Source organism: Mastigoproctus giganteus, chromosome 6, assembly GCF_048544385.1.
Source record: "Mastigoproctus giganteus isolate SK-2022 chromosome 6, ASM4854438v1, whole genome shotgun sequence".
In the NCBI taxonomy this organism is placed as follows: Eukaryota; Metazoa; Arthropoda; class Arachnida; order Uropygi; family Thelyphonidae; genus Mastigoproctus; species Mastigoproctus giganteus.
Window position 1 is genome coordinate 81,163,781 of NC_143580.1, and position 15,943 is coordinate 81,179,723.

Here is a 15,943-nt window from a genome sequence, read left to right on the forward strand (position 1 = left end):
TTATTAGAAGCAAAGATTAAGTATGTTTTCAACCTCAACCCCTTCCAACATTTAATATTCTCGAGAACTTCTGGTTTTTATGACAAGTTATATATTTATAACAGTCACGGCTGCTAGACAAAATGAATAAATCTGCCATTTGTCTTACAGGAAAACATCTTGCTCAAACAACGTGGAGCAAGCTCGATCAAGGTGATCGATTTCGGCAGTTCCTGTTTTGCTCATCAAAGGGTGTACACATACATCCAGTCAAGGTTTTATAGATCACCAGAGGTAAGAAAATGTAATTTGTTTTTACTGCAGAAAATCGTTCTGAAAATAAATAACGGAAGAACTTCTGTATTATTTACATATGCAGGGTGCGCCACATCTTGTTATCCCAATGAACTGCACTATATTAAGGTTTAAAAAGAAACAGAATTAAGATGAAAGACGGCCAACTAAGAGCTGTACTATTATCATTACATTTATTAGCTATTTCATTACAGGCAGACATAAGAATTCAACATACTTTATGTATCCAGGCTGTTAGTAAAACACAGCCACGTTCTTCGCCAGTGTTGCAAGCAGAGATGTCGTTTTTACAGTACTTTCAATTTCTGCTGAGAAGTTAGTTTTAGAATGTTTCTAACATATCCACATAAGCTATCAAATAAAGGGGGGAGGGGGAGGGAGAGAGAGAGAGAGAGAGAGAGATCAAGACTCTTAAGTGCCCGATCAAGCATCGAACGATCCTCTTATTGCGAAACGCATAAAGCAGCAGATATTCAAAGATATCATGGGTAGGTGAATTACCAACAACCAAAACCTATAGTTGGTTAAATCACCTTTTCCATCTATTTTGTTATTTTTCTAGAATGTTCGGGAGCTTTTTACAACATTCGAGAATATTCCAGAACGTTCTAAAACATTGTTACGTGCGAATAAAGGTCGGGAGTTTCTGGAAGGTTCTAGAACTTTCGACAGAGTTCTCTAGAAACATCTCTACCGGTATATATATATATACATACATATATATATATACACGAGTGGGTTCCGCACCAAGAAAGCATTTTCGTATTTCAAAAAGTGTTACGTTTCAGAGAGCGGGTGGTGAACAAAGTGAACACCTGTTCACCAATCAGTGAATTTAGTGTTTGTAAACAGGTGTTGTGTAAATCGTGACCTGGGTGTAAATTATAAATAAAAATGTACAATTTCTTAATTATGTTCTTATGTGCGCGTACCTCACTTATACATAAAATATGTCGCGTTCTTGCCGAGATAAGCCCAATAGCTTTTGCTAAATTTTCGGAGAAGCGGTATGAAAATGGCAGCAGCAGCCACTGTCACAAATTGCGACAAAACCGATGAACTCTATTCTGGATGTAGGGTCGGAGATCAAGATAAAGTATGGGCTCCAAAGATTTCCTATAGCTCATTTTGAAGGATATCAATAGGCTGGCTTAGAGGTAGTCATAAATCAGTGCATCTTGCTGTTCCGGTGATATGACTAGAACCACATAAGCGAACGTTACTTTTGCAGGATCAATATTTCTGGTTTTTCTGGGAAATCCAAGGATAAAGTAGAGTATCTCAACATACCTTCTGCTCTAAGGCCGGTTCCTCACGATGATAAATGCCAGTGCCAAAGTCACCAGAAAATTATGGACTTGACTCTGATTCAGGATCGGAAAAGGAGTCTCCAGAAAATGAAAAACCCAGAACGAGTACAGATCCAGACTTTTCAACTCTTAATACTGCAAAGCCGCATCTAATCACTCAGGCAGAATTAAACGATTTGGTCAGAGATTTTGGACCTCTCCAAAACCAAGGTTCAATTACTAGTATCACAGCTTCAGCAGTGGAATCTTCTTGAAAAGAAGATTCCACTGCTGAAGTATTCCACTGCGAATGGGACAGCCGAGCGAAGGTTGCCAGTACAGATTTAAAAAAATGGTCAGACCTTTCATACATTAGGCCAGAAAATGTAACACATCTTCCTTGGTGGATAACTCAAAAATCTGTTTACCTCCATTGCACATCATGCTAGGTTTTATAAAAATATTTGTGAAAGCGATAGACAAAAAAAGAGAAAGATTTTCCTGTTTGAGGCAAACGTTTCCTCGGGTTAATGAGGCCACTAGAAAATAGGGATAAAATAGTCAATGAGGCCAAGATAAAATTTTTGTGGGTGCTCGAATCAAATTGCTATTCAAAGATGAAGAATTCATTAAAATATTAAATGCTACAGAAATAAAAGCATGGTAAAAGCATGGAAGGCATTCCAAAACGTCTTCCGGAACTTTTTAAGCAATGACAAATCAAAAAATTACAGTGAAATTGTGGATGAGCTAATTTTAGCGTACAGAGAGTTAGGATACAATATGTCGTTAAAGCTTCATTTCATACATTCCCATTTAGATGTTTTTCCTGAAAACTTGGGGACTCCGATGAACACGGTGAAAGGTTACCAAGATATTTCTCAAATGGAAAAAGATACCAGGAAAAATGGAGTCCAAAGATGTTGCCAGACTACTGTTGAAATCTCGTACATGTGAAGCCAATGGACGATTATAAAAGACAAAAAACAACGAAATAAGTGTTTTGTTATCAAATAAACATTTTTGTAAATAGGATAAGGTAAATAGACCAATTTTATCAAAATATATGAAATATTTTTTACTAGAAACTTATTTTTGACTTTAATCCCTTCTCCGTTAAAATTGGTGAATGTTACAGAAATACGATTCTCAATCGTCTTTCACAAGCCAAGCGGGTCTATTCCTAACATTCCAACACTGTCCTTGACTAGATACCCTCTCTGAGTCTGCTGACAATACGTTCGGTGAGTTTGCACGTGATGACGTCCAACACCCGATAAAGGAATCACCAGGTGGCAGTGATCACAGTGTACTGATGTGGGATTTACTTAAAGATTTAATTACCATCAGGGGTAATGGAAAAGGTTCTTGCTTCCGTAAAGGTGAGTACACTGGTCACAGACAGTTTTTAAATTCTATACAGTGGGATCAACTGACGATGTTACCAACAGTAAATTCTAAGTAGGAAGCATTCAAGGAATGAACTAATCGTGTAAGCTACTAAAAGTTTCATACCTATTAAGAAATATTGTTCAACGTTTAGGCCTAAATGGTTATCAAATGAACTAATGACACTCGTGACAGAGAAGAAAAATGCATGGGATGCATATAAATTATCAAGCGACTCAGAAGCCTATGGCAGATATAATCCAGATATAATCCTTATACAGAGGGACAGCAATTAACCACCCGCTGGCTAAAGGCAAATTTCCGCACATCTAATCTACATCTGTCTTTTCTTAATTTGAATTTATGCCCCCTTAGGTTCGTAATCTGAACAAGTGGAAGGATCCCATCAGAATTCAGCGTGCTGAACCCATTCAAGGCCTTATACACCTCAATCAGATCACCGCGCAGGTGCCTAGTCTCCAGCCACTGCAATTTGCAGAACTTAAGCCTCTCTTGATAAGATGATCCCTTCATTCCCCTCACCAGTCTTGTTGCCCTTCTCTGTACACGCTCAAGTAAATCTACATCCTTCCTAAAATGAGGCCTCCAGACCTCTACACAGTACTCAAGGCGTGGCCTGACCATTGCCTTATACAGAGGGACAATCACCTCCTTTTCCCTGCTAGCAAAATTCCTATATATCATTGACAAAACCCCATGACCAGCCCTGGCAGCCTGTCTGCATTGCTCAGAAAACTTCATATCTGACTGCACAATTACTCCCAGGTCTTTTTCATTTTCTACCACCTTAAGTGTAGTACCACACAGTTGGTACGTTTCTCTGGGGTTACTTCTACCCATATGCAGTACTTTGCATTTGTCAAGGTTAAACTTCAGTTGCCACTTCTTGGCCCATCTGCCCAAATTATCTAGATCCTGTTGCAGTAGCACACTGCCATTATTGTCATTAACAACCCTGCCAACCTTTGTATCATCTGCAAACTTCGACACTAAGCCTGATATACCTTCATCAATATCATTGATAAATACACAAAACAACAGTGGACCCAACACCGAACTCTGTGGGACTCCACTAATAACATTAGTCCAAGAAGAGCAGCACCCATTGATTACCACCCTCTGTCTTCTCCCACTTAACCATCCTTTTATCCATTGTAGCAACTTACCCTTAATACCATTCTGCTCCAATTTGTACAATAGTCTTCCATGCGCAACAGTGTCAAAAGCTTTCCTGAAATCCAAATATATGATATCAAAATTATTTTTTGCATCCAGTTCCTTTGTAACCACATCATAATATCCTATCAAATTTGTCAGACAAGACTTTCCTTTAACAAACCCATGCTGTGTCTGAATTATTGCTGCAGTCTTGTCTAGGTGATCCTGCAATGCATCTTTAACCAGCGACTCCATTATTTTACCCGGAACAGAAGTTAAACTAACTGGTCTGTAATTACTCGTGTCACCCTTCGATCCCCCTTTGTGAATTGGGGATACATTTGCACATCTCCAATCCGTGGGGACCTCCCCTGAGTCCAAAGATGCTCTCATAATTATGGCTAAGGGTTTGCTTAGTTGCTTTGCCGCCTCCTTTAATATAAGTGGATAGATCCCATCCACCCCAGGTGCTTTTCTTACGTTTAACTTCAACAGTTTCTCTTCCACTTTGCTCTCAGTTATTACAAAATCATTAAGTATCCTGCTACAATTTGATAACCTTCTGCCATTTTCAAACCTTAATAATTCCTCACGTGTGAATGTAGATGCAAAATACTCATTCAGTTTGTTTGCTATCTGAGCAGGACCATCAACAGTCGAACCATCGATGTCAAGTGGACCAATCATATTCATCCCGTTCCTTTTAGAGTTTATATAAGTAAAGAAATCCTTGCTGTTTTTCTTAGCATCTTTTGCCAAGGATTTCTCGTAATCTGCCTTCGCCTGCCTAACCTCCTTTGTAACTTGGTTACAGATCAACTTGTAGCTATCATAGGCTTCTGTGTCACGTGTTAATTTGTATGCATCCCATGCATTTTTCTTCTCTGTTACGAGTCTCATTAGTTCATTTGCCAACCATTTAGGCCTAAACCTTGAAGAATATTTCTTAATAGGTATGAAACTTTTAGTAGCATCCACGATTAATTCCTTGAATGCTTCCCACTTAGAATTTACTGTTGGTAACATCATCAGTTGATTCCACTGTACAGAATTTAAAAACTGTCGGAGACCACTGTACTCGCCTTTACGGAAGCAAAAACCCTTTCCTTTACCCCTGATGGTAATTAAATCTTTAAGTAAATCCCACGTCACTACACTGTGATCACTGCCACCTAGTGGTTCTTTTATCTGCAAATTCCTAATACATGAATGATCACTGCTGATAACCAGATCAAGAGTATTACTTTCTCTGGTTGCCTCTCGAACATGCTGCTGCAGAAAACAATCATCCAATAAATCAACAAAAGTCTGACTAGTGTGTGAGTGCCCAACCCACAAGTTCCAGTCAACATCTGGGAAGTTGAAATCCCCCATTATAAGACATTCCGATTTACTAGCCCACTCTATTTCTCTGTACAATTGTTCATTGTACTCATTCGAGTCATTAGGCCTATAACACACTCCTACTCTTATTTTTGCTTTCGCAGTGCTTATGTCACACCAAACTGACTCAACATTGCACTGTTTATCTATATCAACTGAATGCACTTCTTTTGATTTTATGTTTTTCTTAATTAACAGCATAACACCTCCTCCCTTCCTATCCTGTCTATTCTTTCTGTACATATTGTACTCCCCAAATTCCAGTTCGGCATTCCTTATATCAGTGTGACACCATGTCTCTGATATCCCAACAATATCCGCCTTTGATGTCTTGACCAACACTTCAAATTTATCAAATGCATATGAGGTCAGCCACTACGAAGTATGCTGAAAGCGGAAGCAGCAGAGCTCCTCAGGATTTCTGGAGAGGGCTAACATCCTCACATCATCCACACATTTGCTGCTAAGGAGAATTCCAGAATTTCCGCGAGAAGTGTTGCTCAAAGTACCGCTTCTTAGATGTTGTTGTTATTTGGAGCATTAGCAACTAAGGCCATATTGCTCCGCGGATATGCGGTGGTCATTCCCTGACCTTTCCGCATCCTCCGTATTTGGTGGTAACGGGTTCGAACCCCGGTCTAATCAAGAAGCATATGCTATGCACTGCTGCTCCTTCCCACCTGGCTACGGAGGCGCCGACCGCTTCTTAGAATATCCTTGTGTAAACTAAATTCCATGCTGCAGTCTTGTTGGTTTTGTCAGTCCACAAGTTCCCAAATATGGATAAAATATTTGGATATTATCATAAGCATGTTTATATTCAAGAAAATCATCTCCACTTGATCCTTATTAAGTCCTGGCTATCTACATTCCATAATTCTGTAGAATTATGGAATGGTCGATGACTAAACCATTACTCTGTAATGCTCTTCAATAAAAAGCACGACAAAAGATTTTAACACGCCACATCAAATAGATACGGACCCGAAGTTATTTCAAGTTTGAGTTGCTTTACTTCAAAAGAACCCTCCTATGATTGAATTTTATAATGGGAATTTCTCTTGACCAGCAATACACTTCTTTGTCAATTTATTGCTTGTAGTGATGAGATCTTTAGTAGTTATATTAAACCGAGCAGCTTCTGCTGCATTTGTAAAAAGCGTGGCCCGTCTATGCTATCTCTTCAGTTTTGCCGAAGGTTTTTGTTGAGCGTTTGATAAGGCAAATTTCATACGTGAATATTTTATTTTATTTTACAACCATCTTAGCAGTTGTAGGTTGAATTCGTTTTACTTTTGGTAACTACTGGTTTAAAAACTGCTGGCAGGCTGCTTTCTAATTCTGTTGAAATTTTCACTCATTTCTTTATATTGAATAAAAGTGGCTTGTCGTGGAGATATCCACCATTCCTTATAGGCTTTCTGCTTGACTATAAATGGTTTCTTCGCTTCCCTTGTAAACGTTTCCCTTCCGATCGGTGTTTCTGGGAGGGAAATGAAGAAATCCATTGCAATGCACTTGGACTCTTCAGTCAAGGAATCAATTGCACAAGGGAATCTAACCACGTCAAAGCATTTCAACCATGTTATCCTAATATCATTTTCCAGTCCAAGCTCCATTTCTACAATCACCTTGAGAACCTAAACAGTAAGCACCTAACCTAATTTTATGCATTCACTGCACATGAAGGTACCTCTACTTTACAAATACGCAAACTAAATAGATGTATAACCAGGAATTATATCCTCAGACTCATTTACTTTGCCACTTTGCTACTATTGATGGCGTGGTGATCCGGGATTCTTTGCCTCCACCATTCTTCAGCAGCTCAGTGCAGTTGAATTTTGGTCCCTCTTCTAAAGCAGCTTTCAAACAACCAAGAGCACTGTGTTAAGCTAAGGCCGTGAGGCGTCGGTTACAGTATTTGCGTCTGTATCGGTTTCTCTGTTGGACGAAAAACCGGTGTTTCTGGGAGATAACACTATGCAATCCCCACCCGAGACCAACTAAGAGTTAGTTGGTCTCGGTATGGGATATGGTAACCGCAACCACTGTGATAAAATTTTAAAAAATAATATTTTCTGTTTATACTCCGGGCCGACTGCAGGGCAGAGGAGTTCACAAGACAGAGAGAATACAAGAGCATCGCCGTATTTCGTAGTCACGCCGGTTTGAACCAAAATCAGTCAAGCGAGTGAACTTATGTACCCTCGTGCTTTGACTACTCGGAAAGACAATAACAGCATCAGACTGGAACGTTCCACTGTCAGAATGAATGCAAAAGTAAAATTCGCAGTTTCCTTTCGGTGTTCGGGGGAGGGGGAATACTAATGTTACAATGAAAGTGCGTCTGAAGATGAGTACACAATTGCTAAACTAGCTCGTTGCTTTGACGCATACGAAAAGATGCCAATTTTCATTTGTTTGTAAATTTGCTTGTCAAAAAGCTTTGGCACGAGTATTTATTAGTTTTAGGCAAGGCCCATAGCTGGTTAAATGAACGCACGATATTTCACACTGCACGCACCATTCAAACACACACTCGCGTGAAAACGATCTTAGTGCATCCATCCTCTGTCCATACTTAAACTGAGCTTGCTTCCACCTAGCATGCCGATTCTAAATTTATCTTCCTTTTGCACCCTCTGTGCAAGTGAATCTACTTTCTGCACGAATGTAGATGTTACAATAATATTTTCAAAACAATTCAAACAAAACGTGCTTATACCGTAGTATTCGAATATTGTGATAATCGTATTTTTATTATTATTTTTTTTAATTATTATTAATATTTTTAAATTATTATTATTATTATTTTTAAATTATTATTATTATTATTTTAAAAGTGTTTAATGTAAACATTAAACACTTTTAAACTGGATCTGTGTGTTTTAACGCCGGGTGAATTTTTACTCCCAGTCCATCACTAGCAGCTGGTAATTTCATGTGAAATTTAAAAATTAAATTAAATGTAAAAACAACATTAATTTTTCTTTCCATTTAATGCAAAATCTGCATTTCTCAATCAATTTTACTCCGGCAGAACCACAATAATTAATTCCTGTTAAAGGAGTTAACTGCTGTGGTTAAGCGGGATGTGAAATTTAATTACTAGGATACCGTGAAAATTTCATTTAACATAAAGTGGTTCTTATCACAAAAAGTTTCAGCACCGCTGGAGTAAACAAACATGCTAGAGGCCATTCACTCAAAAACAGTTTATTAGAAGTTACAGTTCAGGCACTGTTCTTTGAACCTGTGACATTTAAAATGGGTGTGCTTTCCTACGTTTTGTTATTCCTCCATGTGGCGTTTTTAACTTACTTTTCAGAAATAGGAAGTGGGTTATACCATCACAACGCATGGGCGACCCCCCAACCTATAACTGTAAAAGTGTTGTTTTCCTAAATATCACAGATCAGGGGCATTACGATCGAAGTTACCGCTACGGCATTAAAATCCACCTCAACTGAACCAAATCCAGCAAATAGTCGTTAGCAGCATAAATAAGCCAAATTTACTGTTCACATGAGAGAAGCGCACGAATAAATACTAAAGGGATATGTTTATTTGGATAATATTCTTGAAAGAATATTGAACTAGGCTCCATATAGCATGCAACCTCTTGCATTTTCCCCCCTTTTAACCTGTTGAATGCGGGAAAGTGAGAGCACTTGGGTAAGGTATATTCGAAAATTCTTATAATTATGTCGGATGGATTGTTTCATTATCGGTTGCTGCATGCGTAAGCCTATCATTTAACAGTACAGTGGACGTGCTTTCTCTTTACATCACCCACCCTCTTCGCATAAAATTTCATTCTGCATAAATTAAAAAACGTTTTCCCATATTAAAATAAATCTAATAAAATGGCTCTTCAATGACAGAATAATTTTGGCAAAATCCATAAACCAATTTATAAAAAAATAAAACTGAAACAATAAAAATAAAAACTTACCTTCTAGAATGTCATGCAGACTTCAAACTTTCGGAGTTGGACGAAGGTTTTCACTTGGACGCAGATCTCAGTCCAACTTCGAAATCCAAACAAAACCAATCAAAGTCGAGCAAGTTACCCTCACATGCATATTTTGCATTAATTAACCATTATTATTGAAAGCCAACAATGGTAATCAAGTTACACAACTGAACGAAAGCTGTACGTGTGTGCGACCAGATTTCTAAATATCTCTAAACACATTTTGCTTAAAACTAAATGAAAATGTTTAATATCACTTTTAAAAAAATGGCCAAATCGACGATTCAGTTTCAGTATTTCTGGCTATTTATCTACATAAACATTCAAAAAAAGCTATTTACTCTCAAAGCAAGAATTAGCTATAAATCAAATATTCTCTCTCTCTCTCTCTCTCAGAGTAACTCGAATTTTTTTATTTTTTTATTTTTTGGCTGGTACAGCATAAGCCTCAGGCTTCCTATATAGCTAATAATAATAATAGCGGACAATCTATGTACAAAATAGTTAGATGCGCTGCGCTGCGCTGCGCGTTGTTAAGAAAAATATTTAGTCATTACAGTGAAGTAGAGGAAAATCGACACTCTTCCTAAAATCGTTATGCAGCACTTATTACATTTTATATTTCAGTATATTTACATGTTTTTTTTTTTTTTTTTTCTCCAATATTTATGAAACTATTCGGGGGTAGGTTTCACCCCTGGGAGAACGTTTTGAAGGGACTTCCGCTACGTCACTCACTCATTAATGACATTTAATAGTTACTCTTACCTTATAAGCAGTGGATTTTCTCAAACACGTCCATGCGCACAACGTACAAAACTCGGCTTGGAAAAAATCGTTTGCTTCTTCGAAATAGTCCTAACTTCAGTAAATATTTCCTGTGCATTTTATTCCTTCATTATATTATTTACTTCGGATTAAACTAGGTTAGGAATGTAGTAGATCTTGGTGTAAAGGAACTCTCACAACATTCATTAATTTATCACAAGAAACAATAAAACACAATTAATTAACTTTTTCACTGCTAAGAGCTTTACACTTCTCCAACACGTAATAGAGACATTTTTTCAATACGCTTGCGTCACCTACTTCGATTTTGCAACAATATGAATAATACTTGTCTGCAAGCCGCATACAAACCGCCAATATCTTTATAAAATAGCATCCAAACAGTAATAACACGCTGGCTACAAAATTAATCAAATTTACCTAGGACGACGTGCGACTAGCTATAATTACAGCAATAATTAAACAAGATTTTCCTTAAATGAAACTATATTAAATAATCTGGATTATTTTGAATACAGGATTCCAAATTTTATATATTTGGAAGCTTGTATTCAAATATATATTCCTATATTGCTGATTTATATCAGCAATATAAAATAAAGTAATAATACAATAATTTTAAATCTTAAATATAGCAAACAAAAGAACCAATTTCAATCGTCTTTTTAGAAGTAGATGGTAATAAAATTATCCCTCGCATAAAGATATTTTTCTTCTTCTTCTTCTTTTACTTTTTCCCGACCCACTTCAGAAGAACAGGCTCCTACACAGGAAAAAAAGGGACATCAGCCATGCGGAACAGAGAAACTTTTATGGGCTTTTTCACTCCATGGCCGAGTTAGTCAATCTCAGGTATGGACCGCAAGGTTCTCCCCTCCCCAAAAAGTCGAGTTTTTCGTTTAGCAAAACAGGCAAATCGACTACAGAAAACACGCAATTATAGGGTTGGTTGGTTGTTGTAGGGTTTTAGGTGCATCAGCAACTTAGGTCATATTGTGCCGTATATGTTATGTTCTGTAAACTGCGTGTCGATGTGCTGTTTGTTGGACAAAAAACCCGAATTTCCGAGAGAAAAAACCATGCTACCCTCGTCTGAGACCGATTAATTCAGACACGGTGTGAAAAAGACCCATAAAAATTCCTCGCGTCATTGACGAGATTCGAACTCAGGTGTTTTCCAGCCGGTGAGGGGATTACGGTGAATCTACCAACTATGCTATCCACGATGGCACAATTTATGGATATAATACACATGGACATATACACCGATGAGCCAAAACATTATGCCGAGCGAGTCGTTAAGCAAATCGAAGAAACTGCAGGTGAACTACGGTGCGTGCGCGGATCGGAACACCGTATAAAAAACACCTGATACCGAGCTCCGTTAATCAGTGTTACCCTTGTTCTTCAGATGGGAAAGGCAGCGGACTTAAGCGAGTTTGACAAAGGGCAAATTGTAATGGCCAGATGACTGGGCCAGAGCATACTACTACTACTAAACTATTATATTTAGGCCACCCGAATAATTAAATTCATCTGCCGTGCTGTGTCTTATGTCTGTTAATTGTGTGTGTTCTATGGTCGATTTGTCTGTTTGCTGGACGAAAAACCCCAGTATCTGGGGAAAAAACTTTGCTATCTATGCCTGAGACCGACTAACTCAGTCGCGGAGTGAAAAAAGCCCATCAAAGTTCTTTGTGTCTTCGACAGGATTCGAACCCGGGTCTTTTCCACCCGGTGTGGGGAGGACGGTGACTGGGTCAGAGCATATCCGAAACGGCACGGCTGGTGGGATGTTCACGGTCAGCCGTGGTACGTGGTAACAGAAGGGCCCAACTCGCCGGTAATTGGAATGCTGGTGACGGGAGTAATGTGTCACAACACACAGTACATCGAACCTTGCTGAAAATGGGGCTGCATAGCAGCAGGCCGCTCCGAGTGCCCAAGCTAACCATGGTTCACCGGCGACAGCGCCTACAATGGGCACGCAAGCATCGAAACTAGACTTTGAGTGATTGAAAGAAGGTCGTCTGGTCCGAAGAACCAAGTTTCCTGTTGCATCATGTGGACGGCCCGGTACGTGTGCACCGTGGGACGAAAACAAGCCGGTGGCGGCGGTGTCATGCTTTGGGCGATGTTCTGCTGGGATACCCTGGGTTTAGTCAACCATGTGCCGGGCACTCTGACGCCTACCACCTACATAAACATCATTTAGGGCAAAGGAAATGCTACAGCGCGTCCCTACCTACTCCCAAGCGCTGAGGGCCAACCTAAACAAGCCAAATGAAAGCACCATTACAAACCGAACCACAACAGCCCAGAGAAAAACCCTCATACCAAAACAGCACCTAGTTGTACTAAAGCCAGCCTCTACAGAAACACACAAGACCAGTGAAGAAGTAAAACAAACAATAGCAGAAAAGCTGAAGGGTGACTTCAAGCATACTAAGATTAGATCTATTCGGAAAACAAGAAACGTATGGGGTATTAATTGAAACTGAAACTGCGGAGGACATATAAGGTATAATCAGCAACCCCAAAATTTCAACGCTGGGACTCCTAGCAGAGCCTCCTAGATGGAAAGGGCCAAGCATCATTGTATTTGATGCAGACAAAGAGACAACACCAGAAGAATTAACAGAGGAACTATACTGCAAAAACTTGAAGCAGACACTCAAAAATGGAGGAAGAATCAGGGCAACACATTATGCCGAAACATAAAACTAAATCCAGAAACGGAAATGCCATAAATTGGATCATAGAGCTCTCAGCTGCGGCCTGGAAATCTTTGAGCCGCAGCCACCGTTTTCGTGAGCACGTGGCTGTTCCCAAATGCTACAGGTGCTGCCGCTTTGGTCACACGACCCACACCTGTAAGCAAATACAGCCTACCTGTGGCCATTGTGCGGACATTGGACATGAATTCGCATTCTGCCCCAGGAAAGCAGAACGTGCAATTTGTGTGAATTGTAAAGAAACGAAGCTACCATTTGATCACTCACTACGGGATAATAAGTGTCCAATCTACATAAAGGCTAAGATAACAGGAATAATAGGATAACAGGAATCATATAATCAAACAAAGATTAAATTCGCACAGCACAATGCTCAGAGATCTAAGGCTGTTGCAGCACAAATGGCTAAAAAAGCCACGGAAGAAAATTATGACATACTAATGCTACAGGAGCCATACACCTACAACAAAGAAGTAAAAGGCTACCCCCTACATTACAGGATCGTACAAGTCGATGGAGACAACCCGTGGACTGCCATCGCTGTCCGGAATCCTGACCTAACGGTAACCAAGATCTCAGACCTATGTACAAACTGGGCCGTATGTGCCCATATAGCCTCACCGTTAGGGGAATTTTATGTCACCTCTATATATAGGAGGCAAATATAGATGTAACTCTGGCCACTCGGTCGATTGTTGGGCATCTCTCCCCCTGGGTGATACAAGAATACTGGACTACCTCGGACCACAGTGTCCTAACCTCCACCACTCCCTCGTAGCACAGTATCCACCTAGATCCCTCTCGCCAAGATATGCCATCCAAAAAGCAGACTGGAACTTATTCCAACAAACATTGATGAAAAAGCCAGGAACTTCGATCCAAAATATCTCAATCCAGACCAACACCAACAAAAAGTAACGCAGCTTATAACTGAAGCAGCAAACATGGCCATCAGGAAGAAGAAGCCCGCTCCCAAAGTGGTCCACTGGTGGTCATCGGAACTCCAGGCAATAAGACAGCGAGTGAATAATGTCCGAAAAAGGTTCCAAAGGGCACGCAGATCTTGGCCCCAAGCAGAGGTTGATATACTCAGACAGCAATACCGGGAGGTCAGCAATATACGGCTCAAATTAAAACAAGAAAGAGACGCTCTTGGAAAAACCATGTATCCACAGTGGGAAATGCAGACCCCTGGGGATTGGTATATAAAATCACCACCAGTAAATTCCCCAGGGGAGAAGTCGTTGCTGCCACCTTAACACCTCAAGGGACATACACCAGATCCTGGCACTCTTCCATTAATAATATATTGGACCATATCCTCCTACCTTCAATAATTCCACACACGCACGAACAGAGAACTCTCTGCGAGGGGAATGATAAATATTCCACCCAGACAGTGGAGCCCCCTTTCACGATAACGGAACTCAACATAGCTGCAGCCAGAATACAAAACTGGAAAACTCCCGGCGAAGATCAAATAGAGCCGGAAATACTAAAAAAGGCAGTGGAAATTATACCGGATACTATATTAAACCTAGCAAATCAATGCCTCACGGAGGGTTTCTTTCCAACTTCGTAGAAGACAGCCCGAATCAGACTTGTCCTGAAAAACCCCACTAAACCCCAGGACATGCCAGGCTCGTACAGGCCTGTCGCTCTGCTGTCGATGCTGAGCAAGCTCGTTGAGCGACTTATCTACCACAGAATTGAAAACCGTTACCAGAATGCTCAATTGATGTCAAGAAACCAATTTGGTTTCAGGAGGGGATGCTCCACCACTGATGCCTCCGAGAGGATCATCGATGCAGTCAAAAACTGTAACAGGAAATATTTCCTCCTCATCTCAATTGACTTCGCTGGAGCCTTTGACTCCCTCTGGTGGCCCAGTGTTCTGGCCAGGCTCCGACGGGCTGAAATCCCGTCGTATTTCACTGCATGAAATCTTACCTGGAAAACCAAAGAATCACTGTCAGCACTCCCTTTACCTCTGTATCCAGACCGGTTTACAGGGGCTGCCCCCAGGGGACCGTCCTGGGGCCGCTCCTGTGGAACCTGATGCTTGATGAGTTTTTAAATCTGGATGTTCCAAATGTCATTACACAGGCATACGGTGATGATCTGATTATGATGCTTCAAGGAGACAGCAAGGCTCAACTGGAGGCCATAGGCAATCAGGCCACACACATGCTACAGGATTGGGCCAAGAGGAATCTTCTAACGATCTCAACCGAAAAAACAAACTCAATACTCCTCAGGGGTGCTCTTGACCCTGGTAGACCTCCACTAATCAAAATAAATGGAGCGACCATCAAACTCAAACAGGAACTAAAATACTTAGGAATAATACTAGACCGAAATTTGAACTTCACATCTCATCTCTGTTATCTCAGAACGAAAACAAGGAGGCTCTCGGCTCTGATAACCAAAATCACCAGGAAGGACTGGGGACTAAAGAAGAGGGCCCTCTCCCTTCTATACAAAGCTCTCTTCATCCCTCTCCTTGCCTATGGTGCAGGCTTCTGGTATCAGAAAGCAAACACAGCAGTCAACAAGAAAAAGCTGGACTCGATCCACCGATCCATACTATTGACAACAACTAGAGTCTGCTGCACGGTGAGCACCCATGTGCTCCAGGTCCTGGCGGGCTTCCTTCCCCTGGACCTGGAGATTGTGCGCTGTGGGCTGCTACACCAACATTCGAAAGGAAGAACCACAACTTATCGAGGCTACACAACAGATCCACAGAAAAGCAAATCCTCAGAAAATAAGAGGTTAACGGAACACCTGCAATCTATCTGGCAAAATAGATGGAATCTTACCACAAAAGGGCAAGTCACCAAAAAATTTATACCCGATGTCAGCAGGGTATATCCTATTTCCCCGTCCTGGTTTTCCCCTGGCTT

The 15,943-nt window shown here is 40.3% G+C and overlaps 1 protein-coding gene across 4 annotated transcripts in view; it reads left to right on the forward strand.

The window, feature by feature from the left end:
- LOC150084435 (dual specificity tyrosine-phosphorylation-regulated kinase 4-like) overlaps positions 1-15,943 on the forward strand; it is a 268,389-nt gene that overhangs the window by 231,407 nt on the left and 21,039 nt on the right. For 3 of the 4 annotated variants that reach the window (XM_090375223.1, XM_090375224.1, XM_090375225.1), the window contains exon 7: positions 151-273. The exons of the other annotated variant lie outside the window; for it this stretch is intronic. In XM_090375223.1, coding sequence (XP_090231349.1) covers positions 151-273 — 123 coding nt within the window. The remainder of the gene's footprint in view (positions 1-150; positions 274-15,943) is intronic. 4 annotated transcript variants of the gene reach the window in all.